The sequence below is a fragment of the Podarcis gaigeae genome, assembly GCF_964106915.1.
Source record: "Podarcis gaigeae genome assembly, chromosome: 7".
Taxonomy (NCBI): domain Eukaryota; kingdom Metazoa; phylum Chordata; class Lepidosauria; order Squamata; family Lacertidae; genus Podarcis; species Podarcis gaigeae.
This window is the reverse complement of record NC_139683.1, coordinates 78,537,312-78,562,012: the sequence shown is the minus strand read 5'-3', so window position 1 is coordinate 78,562,012 and position 24,701 is coordinate 78,537,312. Positions and strand designations below refer to the sequence as shown.

General features: G+C 41.8%; 2 protein-coding genes across 7 annotated transcripts in view; one reads left to right on the top strand and one right to left on the bottom strand.

The window, feature by feature from the left end:
* LOC310848310 (catenin delta-2) overlaps positions 1 to 24,701 on the bottom strand; it is a 204,860-nt gene that overhangs the window by 7,838 nt on the left and 172,321 nt on the right. For all 6 annotated transcript variants that reach the window (XM_083747179.1, XM_083747182.1, XM_083747181.1 and 3 more), the window contains 2 exons: positions 11,805 to 11,931; positions 1,895 to 2,023 (listed from right to left, as the gene is read on the bottom strand). In XM_083747179.1, coding sequence (XP_083603305.1) covers positions 1,895 to 2,023; positions 11,805 to 11,931 — 256 coding nt within the window. The remainder of the gene's footprint in view (positions 1 to 1,894; positions 2,024 to 11,804; positions 11,932 to 24,701) is intronic.
* Positions 1 to 24,701, top strand: part of LOC310848408 (uncharacterized protein) — a 70,994-nt gene that overhangs the window by 23,903 nt on the left and 22,390 nt on the right. Inside the window, exons 1-2 of the transcript XR_014566325.1 lie at positions 21,220 to 21,515; positions 23,637 to 23,838. The gene's annotated coding sequence lies outside the window, so the exon portion shown is untranslated. Of the gene's footprint in view, positions 21,516 to 23,636; positions 23,839 to 24,701 lie in introns of the transcript that reaches the window.

The following is a 24,701-nucleotide window of genomic DNA, read 5'->3' as shown; positions in this document are numbered from 1 at the left end:
TTTTGAAGCTGCAGTAATGCCAGGAGGCAAAGGCATCTTCTTTCCTCCAAGCCTAGTGCTGTGATGGAAGGCCATTTAAAACAGCCTAGTTTGCCTGATATGGCCTGTGGTTTACCACCTCTGGAATTAAATATTACGAATGCTTATTATTTACTTTTGTTAATATTTATACATACAATTTCCCACCTGTTCTCTTGGTAGCTGAGCCTCCCTCCATCTCACCATGCTTGTATGTTTCACACCCAGGGGCCAAATGTTGCCCCCTTGGAAATGAAGGGGGAGAGAGCTTACTTTGACAGCCATTTCAAGAAAGTGAAAAGTGAACAGCTCTAAGTTTAAACAGGTTCTGTGCACAACCAAAAATATCCAGGGAAGCTGCAACAACACATTTCCACCTCTCTGTTGCCTTCTGCTTAAACTTTTGGTTAATATAGGGATTTGCTACAAATATAAAATTGTGCCTGTAGTGGGGAACGGAAGGTGAGCCGCCACCGTGCAAGGTGTCACAACTGGACAGATGCTTCAGCATGATAGCAGCACAAGCCCAGCAAGTGCTTAGCTTGGCAGATGGGTAGGTGCTGAGAGGGGAGATTGTCACCAAGCTGAGGCCAAGGCAGATTGGTCACAGCTACCTTTAGCCACCTGCAGTTGCATGGTTTTAAATGCTCCCAAATTACAGGACTAGTCAACATGCACAAGGCCTCTTAAGATGTCCTCTTCACAAGTGTCCCTGTTCAGGATTCTGTCAAGTCGGCTGATGCCTCCCTCTTGTGTGTGTATTTGGACAATAATTTTTAGCATGTAGTAAGTTTGTTCTCTCTCTAAGCCCAAATCTGAGTTGGATGGGTGGGATAACCAGAATGAGTGGACAAGCCTACAGTCTCTCTCCCTTTCAAGTTATTTATTTTGCCAACCATTTCCCACAACTGGCAGAGCGGGCCAAATTGAGGCAGCAGTTCCCAACAGCAGGCTTGGGTGAGATAGTTTCCCTACAAATCCACTAATGCACTTTATTGCCCCCCGCACAGCCCCCTATGGGCCAGATCCTTCCTGCTCTGCCCAGAATAATCTGGCCTCCGCTTGAGAGGAGTGGCAGCTCTTTCAGAAAGCAACACAAACATCCAGGTCTTAAATATCCAGTAGCTAACACCAATAAATAATTAAGCTGATTCCTCAAAGCTTTGGAGGAATGAGATATTTTTCACTGAGGTGTGCCTAAAGAGAGTAGGAAAAAAATTATAACCCCTTAGGATAAAACAGACAAAAAGATATAAATGAAGTCCTGGTGATTAGAGTACTCATCTGATGCGTGGTTATTCAAATTTCTGCTAAGCCATGTGATATTCATGCAAAAGCTATAGCTAGAGATCACGACACGTGCTCATCTAGGGTTACACCACAAAGCCAAAATGTGTAGTGCAAGTCACGTCTCTGCCCTTCTGTTTGGGTGGGGGGAATGTTGTTATAAAACCAGATAAAACCTCTTTTCCCCATGGAAGAAAAAATACAATTAGAATGCAAGCTTCTCTCCTATACGAAGCTTTATCACTGAATTAAACATTATGCTGCAGGAACAGAAATCATAATTTCCTATCTAACCCAGCAATGCTTTATTGCTTGCAGCTACAATACAGACCTGTTTAAATGTACGACACATACAAAATATACGGGCTCAATTTATGGCCACTAGTAATATCACAAGTACAAGGAAATGTCAGCTGGAGCTCAGATCGCAGCATAATGATAAACAATACAAATACACAGCTACATTTGGGAAGGACTCTAAAGATGCTCCGCAAACCTTAAAGCCTGCAAATGTGTTGCATACAGGTATATGCAATACTTTTGCTTCAATTGTTTTTGAATGTATAACATGCGACAACATCTGCCTCACCTGTCATTGCGTCTTTCCTAGAAGTGTGCTCTCCTTTATTTCCATAAGTAGCATTTGTTCCGGTTGATTCGTAGTCTGTTTTTCTTTCTTTTAAAGTGATCATTTCCCGAGGTGAGGCTGGGGCACTTGCTAGCAAACAAAAACAAATTTGGATTTTTAACCTCTCTCATCGCACAAGTACATAAAAAACCTACCGCTGGTGTAAATACATAAACAGGCACAAATTCTTAGGAATGATGCTACTTCAACCACTTAACAATAACCTTATATGCATCTACATTAAGGGTAATCCGTTTTGACAGAAAGGCTGGAATCGTTTAGCTCATGTGAAGCAACCAGATGTTATTTGAAAACCTGAAGCATCTGGTCAAAAAAAAAAGCAGTTAAATTTAACAATTGTCGTTCAAGGAGTCTGGAATTCAATGTATTCAAATACCTATACATAAGATACCAAAAAAAAGGCTATCTAGACATCGTACAGAAGTTAGTCTTATGCTAGTGGTATCTGTTTGGGAATACCCTCCCCCTTTCTGACCCCTCTGAAAAGGGACCACTAATTACACCAAAAGGCACATGGCTGAAACTTGTAAATGTAATAATAAACAGAACTGGACAGATTCCATCTTCCTGCACTGTAAATAGACATAGATTGACTGCTTTACAGGAGACAAACCCCAAGTCAGACCATTTAGCATGGCTGGAGACATCACAGTTTCCTCTATTACTGAAATTATGAACTCTCTCAGCAATAAAGTAAACGTAAACAGTTACTGCTTGCTGTAGGAATAAATACTTTTAAAATTTCTTTGTTTATCAAGTCATGAAAACAAGTAACATCCCAGTGCAGACTCTCTATTATCCTGTCATACTTAACCCCAAGCCACCCAAATTTCCCAATCTCCAGCTAAATTTGCAAGCTTGCACAAAGCCAATAGGTGTAACACAAAACTAATTAAATTATGAGCTTCCCTCCCTCACTGTCAATCTGGGTCATTTGCTTCACCCATTTGGAAAAGCAATTGTGTTCTTCAATATTTTATCCATTTTTTGACAACGGAGGCTTACTTTAGCCCTATTTGGGGTCCCACCACCTCCATGCAGTGCAAATAGTGTGAGGGACAATGGGAGTGCACATCCAAATCCTGCCCCCATAACACTTCCTCCACGTATCTATCTCTCTCTCTCTCTCTCTCTCTCTCTCTCTCTCTCTCCATGAGCTGAGAAGCTGAGAAGTAAATTTCTGCGTGGGGAGCCTCCTAGACACAAATCCAGCCAACAAATGCATGGCAATGGGGCACCTCTGTAGCACACACATTGAAAGCACAGCATTCTCATGCCTTCAGTGGCAGAGCCAGCAACAACCCAGGTATTGTCAGTCCTTAGGCATTCCTCTAAACAGGGTTTTGGATTTCCTTATGCTCCTCACGAGCACAACAAACAACAGGGAGGGAGGAAAGCCCACACAACACATCCCTTCTGCTCCAAGGGCTCAGAAATCCACCCTTGGGTTCAAAAGAAGCAAGCAACCAAAACCAGCAGAAAGGATTCCAAGCGTACACTAAGGGGGAACTGATGCTTTCACTTACCTTTGGCATCGCTTAAAAATGTGATGTCGGGGGGAAAAGAGAGGATGCTCCTGGGATTCAAACCCACACTGCAAAATGGCACAGAGCTGCTCCCTAACCTCTCAAGCACAGCAGCAAACAATCCTCCCACCCCAAACCCAGAGGCATCAAAGGGCACATATTTCTGTCCCCTGCCCCAACACCCAGACACAATGAACACAGGTATTGCAGAAGGAGACAGCTCACATTTTACACACAGAGGCTCCAGCACCGTATTAGGAAAAGCAGAGAGAGGAGAACACGATGGCTTACCTAAACCAATCAGGAAGGAGCACTACATGGGCCAATAGAATGGCTCCTGCATGAGACCAGCCCTCCCACTGGCAACCCATGTGATCCATCTCCCCTTTTCACCCCAGTATGTTGCCTCACGTCTTACCTGGCAAGCTAGCCACTCAACAAGATTAAATCTCCCTCCCCCTCCTCACGCCCTCAAATACAGCCTTATACACCCTAATAGCAGCACCAACCCCACCTTGTGCACCCCCTTGCAGTCTAGAGTACCTGAACAAATACAGAGAGGAGAGGCTGCTGAGCTCCTCCAACTCCCAGCTCACTGCCTTCAGAGACCCATCTGCCACTCACTAGCAATGAAGAAGCAATACATATGGTAGAGTCAAAGTCTTTATTGAGCAGCACTTGGACGTCAAGAAGAGATCCTGAAACGGAAGGCAGTGTGTACGGTTGCCACCCGGCCCCTCCAGCAGGGCTCCTGTGCTTTGGACAGTGGGCTTTGCAGAGCAGCTGCAGCCGAGTCTCTTAACGGCACCCGAACCACATCAGGAAAGCCACTTGTTGCACTATTGGCCGTTGTGGAGCCTGCGAGGATGAAGGTGGTGAAGGTGCCTCCCTGGAGGAAGCAGGTCAGCAGCCCTACAGGAGAACGGCTGGGAGCATCTTCCTTCCTGCTTTTGGGGAGACTGGGGCTCCCTTTTGGTTCATGTGGATCAGGGTGCAACCTGTACCTGTGGGAGAGCAGCCTGCAGAGAGGACACCAAAAGAGAGAGTGAACAATGAGCAAGAGGCAGCAGCTGGAGCAGGCAGTCCCTCTGGCTGCATGCGCAGAGAGGATTTATGCATTCACAGTGAGAGAGAGGTGTCAACGGAGTACAGTGCTTGTGGTTATGCACCAGTAGCCCACCTGACAGAGACGGCAGAGACACTGAATCCACTCACTTTTTCTCCTTTTGGAGGGGTGTATGTTTGATGATAGCTCTCTCTGCTCCTTGCACCTGGGCTGTGATCCTGTAAGACAAATGTGCGCGTGAGGGTTTGGCCAACTGTGGGAATGGCTGAAGTAGACTTTTGCCAACAAGCAGATTGTAGGCATGTGACGATGAGGACTTCCCCACCATCTGGGGAGCAGTGGAAGAGTTATAGAAAAGACCGTTCATACAAGACAAAGCATTCACATTATTTCAAGGTAGGTTATGGAATGCATGGCAATGAAGTGTTTGAGAGGGAAGACATAGGAACTGCACTTTGAAGAATGAGTTTTCCATTTCCTTTGCTTACCTCTGTGGGGTGCTCTGCCCTGGCAGCCTCAGTTGTTGGACAGAAGTTTGCTGTCGGATGCTTGTTTCTGAAGTCTCAGAAGTGAGGTACCTGTTAGGGATCTAGGTAGACAAGTGTTAGCAACGTGCTCAAGTTCCTACATGTGTGTTGTGAGACCAGGCTGTTTCATGCAAAGTGGGCACAGTGCCTTTTTCACAAAGCCCCCCTCCTGTAAGCTTCCAGTGTGCACAATATGTGGAGCCAGAGACCCATAGCCCAATGTTGTGTGCCTTGTCATCCAAATTATGAACTCTGTGTTTGATTACTTACTACCTGAGATATGCTGTGACTGGGAGCTGAGTTGTACCACATCCTGTGCTTGGTCATGTGACATGGATGGGGTAATCGGCAATGCAAGAGTGGCTATTTTTTAAATTTCCCTCCTCCCTTTGACAGGAGGGAACGGAGGTAAATTATACCTAGGACTGGAGTGGTGTGAAGTTGTGTCATTAAGAATGTATCGTTCAAGACCAACCATATTTCTCTGCTTGATAGTCTGGTAGATCATGGAAATGAATTTCAGCAAACTGTCTGACAAGGTCTCCCATGGTATCCTTGTTGATAAAGTGGTAAAATGTGGGCTGGATGAATCTTAGGATGGGGGCGGGGGGCGGGGAGAGAAACCTGGCTTGGCAGTAATACATGTGAAAAGGATCTAGGCACCTTAGTTGATCGGAAGCCGAATACATGAAGCAGCAGTGCGATGCGGCTACTAAAAATAAATAAAAGCTAATACATTTTTAGGCTGCATCAATAGAAGCACAGGATTCAGATCATGGAAAGTAAATAGCTAAGCTCTATTCCAGGCATAGGCAAACTCTGCCCTCCAGATGTTTTGGGACCACAACTCCCATCATCATAAGCTAACAGGAGCAGTGGTCAGGGATGATGGGAGTTGTTGTCCCAAAACATCTGGAGGGCCAAGTTTGCCTATGCCCGCTCTATTCCATATTCATCAGGTCACATTTGGAATACTGTGTCCAGTTCTGGGCACCATATTTAAAGAGAGAGACTAACAAACTGGGTCATGTGATCTGCAAACAAGGTCCTATCAGGAATGGTTGACTGAGCTTGGCATGTTGAACCTGGAGAAGAGAAGATTAAGGGATGACAGTGACCTTCAAATATCTGAAGGGCTGTCATGCAAAAGACAGAACAAACTTGTTCTCTGTTGTTCCAGAGGGAAAGACTAGAAACTAGGAGACAATTCCTGATGGCAGCAGCTGTCTGACAGTGGAACAGACAACCGTTGGAGGTGGTGACCTCTCTTTCACTGGAGGCTGGACAGCCAGCTATCAGGCATGCTAGAGTTGCACTTCAGATCCTACACTGAGCAGGGAGTTGGGCTCCAAGAATCGTGTGAATTCTATGATAATGAACTGCAACTACAAGCAGGAACAGGGTAGTTGTGGCCTACCAAATGTTGCTGGGATTACAACTCCCATAATTCCCGATTGTTCTTCCGATAAAAGTTGGGGTCAAAAATGTCTGGAGGACCGCAGGTTCTCTATCCATGGTGTAAAGAGAAATTAAGAATTGCAACCCTCATTTCTGCACTAGACTGCCCAGGTGATCATACAACTTTCCTGTTAACCTAATTCACTACACTTGGGTTCATTTTCTTTCTTCTCTGGCCAAGACAGCCATTATATTCTGTTCAAATAACACCCCATTCCTGCTGACACTGCTATAGGACAGCCGTGGTAGCTCAGTGGCCATTATTCACCTCAATATTGTATTGAAGAAATAACTGGTGTGTCTATATTGCTGCATTATGTCTGAATACTATGGAACCTAAGAGAGGAGCAACATAAGCAGTTATCAATGGCAAAGTTGGTGCTCCAACACTGGAATGATAGAACAGCAGTTTCAATTGTGCAAAATACTGGCACTGTGTAGAAAGGTGACTTTTCATAGGCGACAACAACATGAAGGAGCATATATTTAGACACTGAGTGCTTATCCACACATCCCCTTGTCCCGCTGCTTCCCCATCCTGGGGAAAACAACTCTATAGTGCTCAATCAGAGCAAACAGCAATTCCAAGTTTTTCCTAGGCTGCCATTTGTTCCAAATGATCGTTAAAGAGCAGGTTTTCCCTTGGAAAGGAGTAGGGCAAGGGGAAAACAGCTCAGACTCACACCTAGGAAATACAATCAAGTGGAAGGGTACCCGAGCCCCTAGACTCTGTATATGGATGTATTTGTGCGACATGGTATCTGAATGGGCTGGTGTGGAAACAGAACTCAACAGACCTAACAAAAGCTAATTCTCCAGTCTTACTCTGTTCCCACTCCCTACCCCACTCTTCAATAAAGCCCTATGCTTTACAATGTGTTGCTTTTGTTATTTAGACAAGGGAAATTATTAGTATGTTTTGGAACACGGGTGGCGCTGTGATCTAAACCACTGAGCCTAGGGCTTGCTGATCGTAAGGTCGGCGGTTCAAATCCCCGCAACGGGGTGAGCTCCCATTGCTCGGTCCCAGCTCCTGCCAACCTAGCAGTTCGAAAGCATGTCAAAGTGCAAGTAGATAAATAGGTACTGCTACAGCGGGAAGGTAAACGGCGTTTCCGTGTACTGCTCTGGTTTCGCCAGAAGTGGCTTAGTCATGCTGGCCACATGACCCGGAAAAACTTTGCGGCCAAACATCTGCACCCTCCGCCAGTAAAGCGAGATGAGCGCCGCAACCCCAGAGTCGTTTGTAACTGGACTTAACTGTCAGCGGTCCTTTACCTTTTTTTTTAGTATGTTTTAAGAGACTCCATTTATTGCAATGTCAACAAACGTAAGCCACTCTCTTACTATTAATTACTAAGAGGCTATAAATTAGATTGTAGTCACCAATAGACTGGTTATTTCATTTCCTGTAATTTCTGGCAAGATCTCTTAACTCAAGGGATCTGGAATTGTTTCCACAGTTACTGTACCTTCCACTCATCTCTCTAGCTTTGGAAGGACTTTGGGCAATGCATCTCCTTCTCAAATGAGGAGTTCCAGTTGTGTGGTTCTCAAAAACATTCCTACTCTCCCCTAAGCTATGGCCCAGAAGAAGCTAGTATTTAAATCATGCAATTTTTCACTAAGGAAAAACCAGTAATTTCTTTCTCTTACACTGGAAGCTACTTGACAAACAAACACCCTCTACAAAGAGAAAGGAACGTGAATTAAAAAACCCTTTCTATATTAATAAGAACAATGCTTTACCTTGTGCAGTATTTCAGGAAGGACTCCCCTCCCCTTAATTGGCATGGATTATAACAAAATTGTCCTTCCTTTCAACAAGGATGTTTTCCTTAAAAATTATTAAAATCTCTCTCTCTCTTCCCCCACATCTACCCCCACTCCCTTAGGAGACTTGAGAGAATAAAATTGCCTGGAATGAGTAAATTGTTGTAACAAATGTTCATCACAATGAAAAAAATTCTTAAGTGGCACCAAATCTAACCGGAATATGGTAGATAAAGGAAGGTCTCTCAAGGTTAGGTCCTTTATTAAAGGATGCTAAGAACATTTTTCTCCATTGATTCCAGTAACAAGAAAAAAGCTGCCACATTATTGTGGTGGCCTTGGCAATGTCTCTAGTAATAAAAGCCTTTGTGATTGCGAATGAATTCATGGCAAAGCTGTCAGCACCACCATCTACATCATTCTTGTTAAAATGAATTATTACTGAGCAGAAGACCTTCTGCTGTAATAATAAAACTGAGTATCTATGAAGTGCACCAGTTCTCTCAACCAAGTGACACTCACAAATAGCCCCAACAAGTTCCAACATGTTACTTTTTAAAATTGTTGTTATTTAGTCGTTTAGTCGTGTCTGACTCTATGGACCAGAGCCCGCCAGGCACTCCTGTCTTCCACTGCCTCCCACAGTTTGGTCAAACTCATGCTGGTAGCTTTGAGAACACTGTCCAACCATCTGGTCCTCTGTCGTCACCTTTTCCTTCTGCCCTCCATCTTTCCCAACATCGGGGTCTTTTCCAGGGAGTCTTCTCTTCTCATGAGGTGGTCAAAGTATTGGATCCTCAGCTTCAGGATCTGTCCTTCCAGTGAGCACTCAGGGCTGATTTCCTTCAGAATGGATAGGTTTGATCTTCTTGCAGTCCATGGGACTCTCAAGAGTCTCCTCCAGCACCATAATTCAAAAGCATCAATTCTTCGGCAATCAGCCTTCTTTATGGTCCAGCTCTCACTTCCATACATCAGTACTGGGAAAACCATAGCTTTAACTATACGGACCTTTGTTGGCAAGTGATGTCTCTGCTTTTTAAGATGCTGTCTAGGTTTGTCATTGCTTTTCTCCCAAGAAGCAGGTGTCTTTTAATTTCATGACTGCTGTCACCATCTGCAGTGATCATGGAACCCAAGAAAGTAAAATCTCTCACTGCCTCCGTTTCTTCCCCTTCTATTTGCCAGGAGGTGATGGGCCCAGTGGCCATGATCTTCAGTTTTTTTAAATGTTGAGCTTCAAACCATAGTTTGCGCTCTCCTCTTTCACCCTCATTAAAAGGTTCTTTAATTCCTCCTTACTTTCTGCCATCAAGGTTGTGTCATCTGCATATCTGAGGTTGTTGATATTTCTTCCGGCAATCTTAATTTTGGCTTGGGATTCATCCAGTCCAGCCTTTCACATTATGAATTCTGTATATAAGTTAAATAAGCAGGGAGAAAATATACAGCCTTGTTGTACTCCTTTCCCAATTTTGAACCAATCAGTTGTTCCATATCCAGTTCTAACTGTAGCTTCTTGTCCCACATAGGAGACAGATGAGGTGATCAGGCACTCCCATTTCTTTAAGAACTTGCCATAGTTTGCTGCGGTCGACACAGTCAAATGCTTTTGCGCAGCCAATGAAGCAGAAGTAGATGTTTTTCTGGAACTCTCAAGCTTTCTCCATAATCCAGTGCATGTTTGCAATTTGGTCTCTGGTTCCTCTGCCCCTTCAAAATCCAGCTTGCACTTCTGGGAGTTCTTGGTCCACATACTGCTTAAGCCTGCCTTGTAGAATTTTAAGCATAACCTTGCTAGTGTGTGAAATGAGTGCAATTGTACGGTAGTTGGAGCATTCTTTGGCACTGCCCTTTTTTGGCAGGCTTTTTAAAATTGAGAGTTGGAAAACATTTGAAACTCATATCCCTTTATACCTGCTGACTGTCTATCTTTATGGGCAACCAGAGAGCTCCTGGGGGCACCCAGTATTTCAGGGTTATCTTTCTTGTGAAGCTGTGGAGAGATGGTGGCTCTTCATTTCCTCTTATCTATCATCTATCATCTCTCTCTCCATCTAGCTACACCTAATTATTGACTTCCTTGCTCTGCTCACAATTAGATCCTATTTGCAAGCAAGTCTTTATTCATGAGTAGGACATCCCTTCTGGAGCAGATCTTGCTCAAAGTCATGGGAATAATTTCAGGCTCCCCACAGTGGTCATAACCAACTCCTGGGGACATCTGAGAGTGCTGTTATTCCAGACCTCCCCGGGGGGCTGGCATGCCCACTAGCTTCAGCAGTGATGAGCTGGGTAGGACACAGATGAAGCTGCCATGCCTATCATTCACAGTTAAGTAACATGGAAAATTGTAATTATTACTGATAATTACGTAGACAGAATTTCTTTAAAAGCATGTTGCTTCCGATGTTACTCTGTAGGGTATGGCTTGATTATCAACAATTTACAGTGGTACCTTAGGTTACATACGCTTCAGGTTACAGACTCCGCTAACCCAGAAATACTACCTCGGGTTAAGAACTTTGCTTCAGGATGAGAACAGAAATCGCGCGGCGGTGGTGCGGCGACAGCGGGAGACCCCAACAGCTAAAATGGTACCTCAGGTTAAGAACAGTTTCAGGTTAAGAACAGACCTCCAGAACAAATTAAGTTCTTAACCAGAGGTACTACTGTACAACTATCTAACCAAGCACATGGCTAAGTAGAGATTTAAAGCAAAGTTACTAAGGTTGAAGTCAAATTATCTATTGGCTCAACTACTTTCCTGTGTTGAATCAAAGCTTAACTTTTCCAGAAGCTCTGCAAATGCCATCTTGGTAGTCAAGATAACCCCACAATTAATTGGTAGTTGTAACAATGAGCTCATATATGTTTACATTCACTCACTCTGATATATGATAATTGGCTTGTTTTGATGTTATCCTTATCTTTGGGGGCTTGGGGTGCTGGGCTCTGAGCTCTGAGCTCAGAAAGGGGAATTACCTGTAAGACTTGCGTATTTGCCACCAATTCCCTCATCTGCTCAGGGAAGTTTCGGCCGAAGTGACACATACTGCTTTGTATATCTCTATCTATCTATCTATCTATCTATCTATAATGCATGAATGCTTGCTCGGGTGCGGACAAGTCATGATGACCTATCACTGTTGTGATGTCCATCTGGTGTCTGTGTTACAAGTTTATACCGTTTTTTAAGAAAGCACTAGAACTGGCCGTTCTGGAGTTTTTGACATCCTTCTTTGGTATCCCTGTATCAAAGCACTCTCTCAGGCCCTCACTTCGGCCTGTGGTTCAGAACACACAAACCCCCCAAAAGAAAAAAAGAAAACCCTCTTAGTACTAATCCTAAAGACAACTGTGACCCACTTTTGTGGTTTATCCTGATTGTTTTGCTGTCAGAAGAGATGGAACATCCGCAGAAAGTTAACATATACAGACTGGAAATATCTTCTCTTATGATGGGTTACTTCCCAGCTTATTAATAAATTTGGGCTTACCTGAACGGTTGTTGGGAGACATGCGCACAGGAGAGATGGAGGGCGTACGCGATGAGGAGTACGGCCTTTGCCGATCCCTCTCTATCGTTGAAGATGAGGCTACAAAGTGATACTGTGACCATCCATCCTGCACAGGGATAACATATGGGGGGGGGAATGACAAAATCAGCAAAAAAATATACTCACGTTCAATGTTTGAGAATAAAACTTAAGTAAGCCAAGTTAGGAATAAATAGTTTAATATGCTATCTTTTACAGACTGGTCTTGCTCCTCATCAACAGACAGATCTCTCGCACGATCCTTTTTAATATATCCTCTTTTTTAAAAAATAATGTTCGATTTCATGTATTATTTATCGCAAAATTCATATCCTGTCTTTCGTTGCCAAGCGATCCCAGAGCAGGTCACAATGATTAAAAACACATCATAAAGTCAGTCAAAAACCTTGCACCAGAATGACAATTACCATTCACAGATAGGTAGCCGTGTTGGTCTGCCATAGTCAAAACAAAAAAAATTCCTTCCAGTAGCACCTTAAAGACCAACTGAGTTAGTTCTTGGTATGAGCTTTCGTGTGCATGCACACGAAAGCTCATACCAAGAACTAACTTAGTTGGTCTTTAAGGTGCTACTGGAAGGAATTTTTTTTGAATTACCATTCAGTTTGTAAGTGTGAGCGCACTATTATGGGATTAACGACAACGCTCGCCCCTCCTGACCAATGTACACACATGCGGTGGTGGAATGAGTGTGTGTCGTAAGGCCTGCCACTCACACTTAGAATGCTGGAAAATATTACTCAGAGATGGGAAAATGTAATCTATCATTAAAAATAGCTTGGTGATCTTTCTTGGATTTTCAGTATATGAATGAGTATGAACAAGATTTTCTGTGTTTCCTATTTTAACTACTGAGTAGTATCCAGCTATGTCACACGCTCAGAGGAGAAATCAATGGACTTAAATGCCTATTATGTTCATTGATTTCAGTGGGTCTACTCTAGGTATGACTTTATTGGATATCACTCGGGGCCTTACCACTTTTTTTGTTCTGCCGCTGCTCCAGTATTTTTGTTGAAGGAATATTTTCTAAATTGGAACACCTACATCCAATTATGAATAAAAGGTTATGGGATGAACCTGTCTGAATTTCTAAAATTTTTAGTGGGAGAGTTAAGTACTTTCTTAAATCTCTGCCAGTGATATTAATGAGAGTAACAAGTACTTGATTGGATTGTGCACTTATTTTTCTGTACTCAATGTTGATTTTCCTTTCAAGAATAATGATTGCTAATTTGCAAAATATTCACATATATAAGTAGAGCAAAAGTGAAAATCTGTCTTTTCCCTTCACCAAAGTCAAATAGTGTAAATTGACTAGTATAAGAAATAAAAACAAAACTTTATAAGTGAAATCTAACATCCTTAAGGCTCAAGCAACTCAAACAATCTAATCTATATGTCCTTAGACTGTTGAGGGTTAGATAAGAAATTGCAAGAAAAGAAAACGGCTAATAGAAAAGAAATAACTAGTAATGACCATTAGTCCTTAATACTACTGATAAGATTGTTTAAACCCACACATTCTCTCTCAGGAGCCAGATAATTTGTCTAAAATCAGACAAAAGGTAATGCCAAAAATATTATCTTCAGCCACACAACTATTGATGTTTATTAAGTATTAACTGAGGTAAGAACATTTCATGGCCAGCAGAACTAAATACAATACTTCAAAGTCCTTGAAAAATCGTTATTTCTCTCACTTATCCATATTGAAAGCTAGATTCTACATGGCTTTTCAAATCAAACCTCATTCTTAATCCTTCATCAAATATACACTATAGCTCAGATTAATTTGGCAAGCAATAGATTGTCAACATAGTGGGTGGAATTCAACATCACACTAAGACAATAATTCAATCAGTGTGAGCATTCTTCCTGCCAGATGGAACAACCACTCCTTTCTTCTCCCCCCCCCCAATGCTGTTCTGGGTGTTCTCCTGATCCCCCCAAGAGTGGATGGAGCGGGGAGCCCCATTGGCTAGCACTGGATTATGCTAGACTGGATCTAGCTGAATCCAGCACTCTTTATTCCAAAGTACTCTATTTGACGTATGTATGGCTACTGGGCAGGGACAATATTTTGTAAAATCAGGATAACAAACCCATTTATATTTTTTATAAATAATATAATAAGCAGAGTTCTTTTGATTTTCAGCCACATTCAGGGGTTTTGATTAAACTGCAAAACTCAAGGGGGAATTGAGAAAGATACCTAATTCAGGGCCCTCTAGGGATCTAGACAGAGAACTTCCCCAGCTAAAATCCATTTGTCTAGGATGTTGTCCACAAAGAAAATGATTCCTTGTTCAAAGAAGGATGTTTAGCAATGTCTTATGGTGGAACACAGCCAGATTAACAAGCTTAGGTGTGAAAAGTCAATGTATATCTGATGGCTGCAGCTAAAGAAAATAAAACAAGCCCTAAGATAGCCTATTCTCAAATATAATAGAATGAACATGTCTTGAGCATCAACTTACTCCCCAGAGCTTCACATATCAACCTACAAAACCTAGTGACCATATGTCAGCTGCAGAGATTATTCTCCAACTTAGATATGAAATGGCCCTAAAATTTAGATGAAATTAAACAGAGGAATTGAGCTACAACAGCTGGCATTTATACAACTGTTTTTGATAGACACAGCAATTTTACGTGGCTAGATAAGATATAAAACACTAAGTATCAAGCTGTTTCAGTGCCGGAAGTAATTAATAGATTAAAAATTAAAAGGTGTGCATTTTTAATTACACGCAGTAATATATACCATCTATTTTAAATTAATAAGGCTACAATCCTCGAACTGCCAAGACAGTACAACTGAACTCGGTATGAGTGTTCTTAAATTAATGGCTTGAGGAATGAAAGCTTAACAACACTCGAATCACCTGATCACTTTGAAGTCAATGGAAGTCAATGGAGTTTCCCCCCTATGAATCTAGGCTTGTCCCAAAGGGCTCTTAAAAGCTTAGAGTCAGCTGCAAAGCAGCTCACTTTGTTTAATGCTGATCTCAAAATATCTTTGCTCCAAAGCATACACAGCTCTGTGGAAATGGCTGCTGCATGGTTAGAGTGAGAAAGGCAGACTTTCCCCACTTTGCTTAGAAGATTTCACACAATATTTTGACCTCTCTTTTTAAATGAATTGTTGGAATCCCAGTGGAATGTGAGTCCTACCTCTGACCATCCCTAGATAATCCAACATCTCAGAAACCAGCCAATACAATCAATGCTATAAGGAGCCTGAACCCCAAATGGGAACTTTACATCATACTTGAGACCCCAGAGGCAGCAAGGGATGGGACAGAGCAACTGCACCCTCTCTTTTAACCATTTGGAACTTTGGTGCTCTGACCCAGACCCCAATGCCATTACAAAATGAACTGGAATTTTTGGAAGAACCAGACACATTCAGTACATCTGAGAAGTCTCAGGTTGCATGCACACACTTTGACAGATGAGAGTATGTAAGACCGTGGAGGGGGGCATGATCCCACTGTTGCTTCAACTGCTCTGACAGGCACGAACCCGGAAAAGTTAGTGTCAGCTACCTAAATGCTAGAGGTGTGTTTCTGGTGCATCTTAGAAGCTGCTGTAAATGTGTGCATTCATCAATAAAGAATTAACTATCAGCCATTTGCCTTCCTTGGCTAGGTGTGTGCAGGGCAATGCCTTGCCAGAAAGGTCAGCTATGCAAGGTAAAACAAATAATCTACACAAATTGACTCTTAATATCATAGGAATTTACTGTAGGAAGTCATATGTCTACAGCTGGCGTTGATTCCTTGATTATATTATGTTTCAATCTACTCAATATGCAGTTGTACCTTGGATGACGAACGGCTCAGTTGCTGAACGCTTTGGCTCCCAAAGAATTGAAAACCGGAAGTGAGTGTTCCGGTTTTCAAACGTTCTTTGGAACCCGAACGTCTGGGGCAACTTCCAATTGGCTACAGGACCTTCCTGCAGCCAATCAGAAGCCGTGCCTTGGTTTCCTAATGTTTTGGAAGTTGAACAGACTTCCAGAACGGATTCCATTCCGACTTCCAAGGTATGTCTCTATTCTGTTTTAGCTATAATTTGGTTTTGCCCCATCACTATAATCTCACATCATGCAAAACAAGTTACCACATAAGCAACAGAAAGTTCTCTTTGGGCCAGTCTGTAATTTGATTTCACGCCACATGTAAATTTGACTCATCTGAAATAGTGCTTTGTCAGACCAAAGCAAGAAATAAGAAATAAATTTCACATTGCACTGATTCTTCATGGGCATGTCCAGTAAGACCATCACAATATTTTCTAATGTGAGTAATCAAAATATAACATTAGCCTGTCTCGGTTCCAAGAAAACAAGCACATTTTCCATTTTAAAGGTAAACTGTCAGTAACAAATTCATTAGCCCTACTTCATCAACAATTCCAAAAGCTATTAGTGTTAAATATTTAAACTAATTTTTAGAAGCCAAAAGGGAGTATTTCTAATTTAATGCAGAAATAAATACCACCTGATGTGCTGGCTGCTTTCATTAGTTTCTTTCAGCTCTAGTGCTTCTAATGAAATTTAATTAAATTGATTTGGATACTTAAAAGGTACTGTATATAACGGTCTCCTGCACAGAAAAAAGTAATCTCTCCAAAAGCAAGAGATGTACAAGTGCATTTCTGAACTCAATTTACCTGCCTACATCCTACTCTCGTTGAGCAAAATTAAGACAGAAATACTTGATATATTTAGAGAGACGTCACATTATGGGAGTTATGGCATGGTTGACTACTTCCAGTTAACAGTTAAGAACTGCATACCAAAAGGGGAAAAGGAGGTACTTATTTAATTTTAGTAGCATCTCCTGAAACATTTATTCACAACTATATTCTTGGCTACATCTGCTTAACAACTATCTCACCCCCCCCCCCCAAAGCAATTCTATAGAAAGATCTAAGAGAAATTGGTGGTGGTTGTTGTTTTGCTAGATCATTATGTGCACCTCTCTGATAAGTAGCCAGAGATGAAGTGGGGAATAGATTTTGAGATGGAAAGATATACATGGAGGAGGAAAAGCTAGACTTTCAGGCTTTTAAGACTTCAGCCACTCCTTCTTTGCTCTCCTTAATGCACACATCTCATACCATGTCATGTTTCCTTGAAATACCACAGGAGGTGTGGGCTGGATTTTAGGTGTAAATGTTAAGAAAGCAGTCCCAATAAATCTAAAACTTGTTGCAGTTCTTAAGTATAGATCATTCAGCTGCTGCTAAAAATAAAAAAGTAAAGCTGAAAGGAATTGGGCCATTTAGTTTTGATTAGAGAACTGTGGGTGTCCACTAATATTCTAACATCCCCATCCTGTTATTTATTCGTAGTTTTGCTGAACAGTACCTCAAGGGACGCAGGTGGCGCTGTGGGTAAAACCTCAGCGCCTAGGGCTTGCCGATTGAAAGGTCGGCGGTTCGAATCCCTGCGGCGGGGTGTGCTCCCGCTGCTCGGTCCCAGCGCCTGCCAACCTAGCAGTTCGAAAGCACCCCTGGGTGCAAGTAGATAAATAGGGACCGCTTACCAGCGGGAAGGTAAACGGCGTTTCCGTGTGCGGCTCTGGCTCTGGCTCTGGCCAGAGCAGCGATGTCACGCTGGCCACGTGACCCGGAAGTGTCTCCGGACAGCGCTGGCCCCTGGCCTCTTGAGTGAGATGGGCGCACAACCCCAGAGTCTGTCAAGACTGGCCCGTACGGGCAGGGGTACCTTTACCTTTACCTTTTACCTCAAGGACACTGCAAAAGTGATTACTTATTAATTAAGTTACTTATTATCATGCCTACAAGTACTAATCTCCAAAATTAGGTCATACCAACATGTATTTTGGTAGACATGCTTAGCATTCAATGATGGTTAATAAATATTGTCAAGACTATTTATTTAAAGAACTGTGGTCTTCAAAATCAGTAGTTCGATCCTTTCACCCTTATAGAAAATGCACTGATTATCTGTTAGAGATATTCTGAAAACCAAAATCCAACCCCCAAATTATTGAATAATCTGCCTGCTTTTCTTGATGAAAACTATTTCTTAAGAACTACTTAGAATGTTTTCCAAGTTGAAGACACACTTCTGCTCCCAGACTTTTTGCTAGTGCTTGATTCCAACCTATGGTACCATGTTTTAAATCACCACCACCACCACCACTTTATTTGTTGCTGATGATATAAATTTATCTCAAAGCAACGTAGAATTTTAAAAAACGCATATAATACCCATTTAAAACGCATAAGAAAACATTATTAAGCAAAAACTAAATGTACAACATCTTCATTGCTTTGTGGACTTCTCCTGATTTGTACTGTTAATTTGCTATACCTTTGCACATCACCTTGGGTTGCCACATGAAAGGAATCTTACAGGATTTGTTTTACTTTCAAAATCTGCTGATTAGGTGAGTCATAAGGCAAGAGAAACCTTCTTTCACCTATAAGCTTCTTAAACCTCCAGTTTTAGTTTTAAGGAGAAAGAAATTCAGGGCTACTTTGCAGAAAGTTAAGGCATATGTTGAGCTTTTTTAAAAAATAAAAATTGCCAAGGCTTACAACCTAGTTTCATGTGTTCTTGAGCAAAGTAATTGCATGAGCAGTGTATTAAGACAAAGAGCCATAGAACCAATTTGCCAGAGATACACATGAATTCCAGCTGTCAGCTTGGACAGAAAAAAACTGAGCCCATCACACTTCTATTGATTGTGCAGAATCGACAATCCAACACAAGTCAATTGCAAAGCCAAGCTCCTTAGGGTTTGGATGGCTAAGAATGACCTTGCAAGGTGTGAAGAGAATGGGCTTCGGTTTGCATGCTTGTGTTTTAGGGACAAGGATGAAAGATGAAGACCACATGATTAGAGACCACCTGGTAGGTCAGTGCAATAATAATCCCTGACCAATGGACATGATGGCTGGAGCTGATGGAGCACAGGAACATCTGGGGTAGACCCATAGGTTCTCCACCTTTGCTGTAGAGACTGTGGTTATGGGCAAGTCAGCACTGACCAATGCAGCAAGCTGTCAAGAGATTGATAGCTGAGATGGGCTGCAGGGCATATACAGAATTCAGGTCAATATAAGATTAGCTTTTAGCCACCAGCTGTTGAGCACAGTACTGTTCAGGATGCCAAGGGGAGACCAGGGCTTGGTGGAGGGCATCACCCTGCTCTGAATGCAGTTACTTATGGCAAGTCAATTAAGTGAAAACTTCTAGAGAGCAATACCCAATAATTTATTTCTAATGTGTGTCTACGGAGGTCTCAAAAGCAAGTCAGGCATTGCTTTACCTATCCATAATTAATTATTGATTTCCTGTGTTGTGAATGCAAGAATGACAAGACCTAATCTAATGAATAACAGAGCTGTAAGAACAGGGAGCAGTGTGTGAGACAAAGCATGAAGGACAGAACCTCAGACATAACAGGCCTCATTATTCATATTGTTGATGTTATACAGGGAACTAAATAATAAGCCCTATAAAAGCACCGCCATCAAATCATGTAGGCATTTTTTCAAAATAGTTCATTTCATGCAGGTGGCTTGTAAACCCATTCAGAGCGTTGTGGAACCTTGTGACCTGTTTCAAGTCTTTTCTGGGAGAAAATGTGGCTCGGAGGAGTGTGCAAATTTTGTGTAATTGTGGAATTACGATTAGACATAACATGCAAGGGAATTGCATGGTGCAAACTATGCTGTGATATCTTGTTTATGGGGTTGGCATCCAAAGAAATTATTGGGCATGCCAGAAGTATGACTACAGTCATTAGAGCAAATTGCCAGTTTCAGCAAAGTATACCGTGACTAGAAGCTGTTAGGATGTTATGAAAAAGGGGTTACGAAAAGGTTTTGAGGAGGGTATACGAGATTTCAGAATGGGAGGGTTCACTGCGAATGTCAAAGGCTTTTTCTTGGATATACTGAAGGTTAAATGGCAAAAGAGAGCAGTTTTGTGGTGTTTTTTTTTAAAAAAATCTTAGATGTACAATGGTACCTCAGGTTACATACGCTTCAGGTTACATACGCTTCAAGTTACAGACTCCACTAACCCAGAAATAGTGCTTCAGGTTAAGAACTTTGCTTCAGGATGAGAACAGAAATCGTTCTCCGGCGGCACAGCGGCAGCAGGAGGCCCCATTAGCTAAAGTGGTGCTTCAGGTTAAGAACAGTTTCAGGTTAAAAACGGACCTCCGGAACGAATTAAGTACTTAACCCGAGGTACCACTGTAGAAGTACCTGAGATATAACCACAACTAGTGACTGCCCCTTTCCTGCTTTCCCTACATGGCACCGCAAAGGAGAGATTGAAGCAATGAACATGCACAAGCAGGTCTAACCTAGATAACGCTAGTAGATGGAGGAAATGCAATGAATAGCTTTAATCAAGGCAAGAGAAATAAGACAAACGAGCATTGAAAAATGATACAATTATACCTCACTTCCTCCTGCCAAAACACATGACCGTACACCACACCCTGCCATTGACAATCCAAGTTTAAACTAGAACTATAAAACTAAAGTGACTCCATCCAAGACTTCCGTTGTGTAGTAAAATGCTTTAGTGTCTGTGGAAAACAGCCTGAATTCAAGTTATAATCATATGGATCTGGTATTTCTGTGCTTAATCTCATGGGCAACAGACCCAGAGAGGAGGAGGAAAGGCTGTAACTGAGCTTCTCATGGATACAGGGAACAGCCTCAGTCACCTCAATGATAACCTCAGTGATGGACTGTCCAGGATGTAACATAATGTGTTGACTGAGAACTTCATAAACTTTCCTCTTCACAGGTAGTGTTCAAGATTTAGCATTGTAGCTACTAATTCTAGATAGGTGTAAATATGAAATTATGGCTAGCCACAGCATTTGAGAGAGATCTTGGGAGAGATTTGAGAGAGGCAGCGTGCTGAGAGCAAATTATACTTCCATCACTTTCTGGTCAGTTTATGGTGGTATGATGCAACGTATTTTTACAGGCTCCAGAGGAATGAAATCTATCCCAAAAAATAACTTTCAGTTATCATGTCCTTAGGTGGTCCTGAGAAAGCCTGTATCACTTTGTTCCCCATTGATAAAATGGGAGTAGAAGGGAAATATCTCATAGAAGGACAAGAAAAAGATTATAATGAACCTTGCACAAGAAAAGCACTGTGTAAGTACAATCTCTATGAGGAGTTTAGAACTATGAACAAGAGAGGAAATATAGACATTGGATGAATGTAAAGACTGTAATAATAATAATAATAATAATAATAATAATAATAATAATAATAATAATAATAAAGTGTTACAGCTAAGTGAACTTGTTCCAGTTCTTTTTCAAGGTTCCAAATGTAGGATTATGCTATGTATGGAAGCTATGAATATTAGGCATAGACTGAGAGCAGCTTATCACATATAGAGATGACCAGGGTTGGAGTAAAGATTGACCTTCTGTGAATAGAAGGGCTCTTTTCTTTCTAGGAACTTTGATCTAGCAGAGGCTCCAGCTGGAGGAAGAAGGTTTTCACAGACTCCAACATCCTCCTGCAACCCCTACATCATTTTCCACAGAGGAATTGAGGGCATCTTGACCTTTCAAGTGTACACTTGGCATTCTGAGCAAGTAGTGAAAGGATTTCATTTAATGGTATCGCAACTGTCACAGATGCGCCTAATAAAATTTAAATTCTGTTCTACGTCAGAGGGAACAAAGCAGGGCTGCCAACCAGTTAGATATGTTTTAGTTGACTAACCAATTAAGTAAATTAAAGCTAGAGGGTGAGTTAATGCAAGTTTAATAAGTGTGCATGTTATCCAATGGCACAGGTGCATCTTTTGTGTATCTAGAGAACAAAGACCCATTTCTGTTAAGTGTTAGATAGCCTTTGTTTATTAATCTGATTATCACTCATTTTTGGAAGGAAAGCCCTTTTTATTATTAATCTTGGTACACAAAAAAGAGAGAGCGTGTGTTTTTGTGTAGCCTGCTCAGCTATGTGCAAGTCCACCTCCCCACAGTTTAATTCAAGGGCACAAGTTTAATCTGTGATTAAAATTTTAGTTGATTCACCTCTGATTAAATGAACTAAAGCAGCAGCCATAAAAACAGGATCACAAAAAAAAACTTCTGTATCTGTATTCAGGTAACAGCAGCCAGCTCCCCCCTCCCCCAAATTGTGAGCAAGAAAACCAATAAGCCATTATTCCCAGAGCTATTTCTTGAACAAGTGAGTAACTAGATTACACTGAATATGAAAGAACTGAAACTAGCAGCTTATCATTGACTCACTCAGATGGTTCTGGCAGAATTCACGTTCTCCAGCTACATGCACTGGTCACTTTGTTTAATTTCCCTTAAGAGCAGGAAATAACTAGGCATTATGCCTGGCTTTATTGTACCGTGGTAGGGGAATATCAGCAAAGGGAGCTGGAAATGATATCATGACAGCAATGCAACTTCACGTCTCTGAGTTAAGAGTACGACTTGAATGGCAATACAAGATATCTCCTCTGCTCCTACTGTGGGCACAGCCTTCTGCCAACTAAGGGGCTCTGCTTTTGTACCTGGGGCTGGCTCACAGGTCCATTACATGCAAAACCTTTTACAAGGGTCAGTGCATAAGGGCATATTGAGGATTCGCTTGTGTGATCCACTTTCGTGAGATAAAAAGGGGGGGCACAAGATAGCCCTCTGATGATCAGCTTTGGGAAATGGCCACAGCTGAGTAGCAGAGCCCTGGTATCTCCTGGCTTTCCAACTCCTGGGAAAGACTCCTGGCTGAAACCTTGGAGAAGTACTGTGAGTCAGTGGAGGCCATACAAAATTCACCATTTGCCCAGAGGGGGAAGCATTGTGGTGCAAGATGTTATTTGTACTGTGAAACCTTTGGAAAGGTTTGAGCTGGTGGGTTATGAAGGAATCATCGTAATTTGAAGGTACTGGCTGAAAAACATTAGAAATCTTTTCCAAAGGCACTGTACTTCTGAATGGACTAGAAAGTTAGAGCAGCCTTGACCTACACAAGCCCTTCAGAAACCTCTGACTCTCTCTCTCTCGTGCCTGGAGCAAGTTTTGAGACTTAGTTAAATAACGAACTTCAAAAGGAAGGTTGTCAGTCAGTTACTCAGACTGAGGTGCTGTGCTGTACAGAGAATTGTCTGTCTTTCTTTACAGAAAGATCAAAAGCTACACTACTGTCTGCAAAGATAGGACCTTTTTAATAACTAAAGCTGTGAAAAGCTCCCTGAAATTTGTTGTGGTCCTAAATCTGCATGTCAGCAGGCAGAATAAATGATGTGGCTTTCAGTATAGAAGTCACTGGAGATTATGCAAGTGAATTAGAAAATGTTCACTACAACTGGAGGTTTTTAAATAATACAATTTTTGGTAGTTGTTTGTTTTTTTTAAAGCAGCCTTAAAACACACTCGTAGCTTAGTTATTTAAATGTTCATTCTGAAGATAATATGCTATGCTATGTTAAGATAAGAAAAATAAATAGACATAATTATTAGGCTTGAATTTTCCAGCGTTTGTTTGTGAAAGAGCCTTTGATTAGTGATTTTGCATTCAAAGCAGAAAGAAATGTCTATGCATTCACTAGGTCAGATCACCCACTCCTTTATACTGTCAACATTTGTGTGTTGACTCACATTTGGGACAATCCGTAAAACCTGTCTCCAGGAAAAGGACTTCAATGAGATCTGTATGCCAGTAGCATTTTGTGGATTCTACCCATAATCACAATGAGAACCTATTCTGTTTTTAAGGGCACCCATACTAAATTGGTATGTGAAAGCAAGACACAGGGCTAATTCACGACAGTATGAGCACCACTTCCTCATCACCCAGCACCTGATGACTCACAACTTAATGTGTGACCCAACTCAACTGGAAAGCCCTGTGTCACAGTGAGGGTATGAAAATCCTGCTTTGGATGTTTCACCTGTGACGGCTCAATGGCATATGCAAGTAAATGGTGCAATTATTAAGCGATGAAGCTGCCCATAGATAATGCAATTCACATGGTTTTTGATAAGTGACAAGTCTAATTAAATGCCACCCTAGTGTGCTGATCTTTACTATATATGCAGCTCCTTTCTCAACACTGCCGCAACCTAGTTAGGCAGCAGAACAGTGTTGGGAAGGTAGGTGGGACTCTGTAAGCTTGACTCTGGCATAAACAGCCCACTCTAGTTGAGCCCCAAGTTTCCACTCTCAGTGAAACTAGGGCAGTCAGCCTGCAGGTTGGCCACCCACAGTATGGCATAACTTTTTAATTCACCTGGTGCAGGTGAAACCAGCTTTAGTCCAATAAATGGCATACAGGAGACACAAAGGGAAGTCTCCAGTTTTGCACTGTAAATCTTTTAAGTTGTGATAAATGTTCAAAAAGTGACAGTATAGTGTATCAGTTTTAAAGATTCATTTGTAGTGTTGTCATCCAGAATAAAAGATTCAAGGAGGCTGGCAGAATTATCACTTGGAAAGACCAACGAGTAATTGCTTATGCTATGTTTTAACATTCAGATAGAAAAATTTAGAGAGATGATCAGCCTAAATCATAATCTAGTTAAACTGAAGTACTGGGATTTAGGTTAACATGGTCTGAGTGAACTGGATTTTCAGAATGGAGACCTACAGAATATTTCCCTTATGTTATCCACTGTGGAGCATTTTTTTTAAAAGGGATCCCAAACAGTGACAGAGTTGGAGCTTTTGAATTTCAGTGGCACCCTGTGTGATGCCAAAATTCAGGTCCCCTCGTCTCTCACTCAAAGTCACTGTTGTAGTGCTCCCTGCAGTGGTCTCTTGGCTTGGAGTCCAGCGTGGGC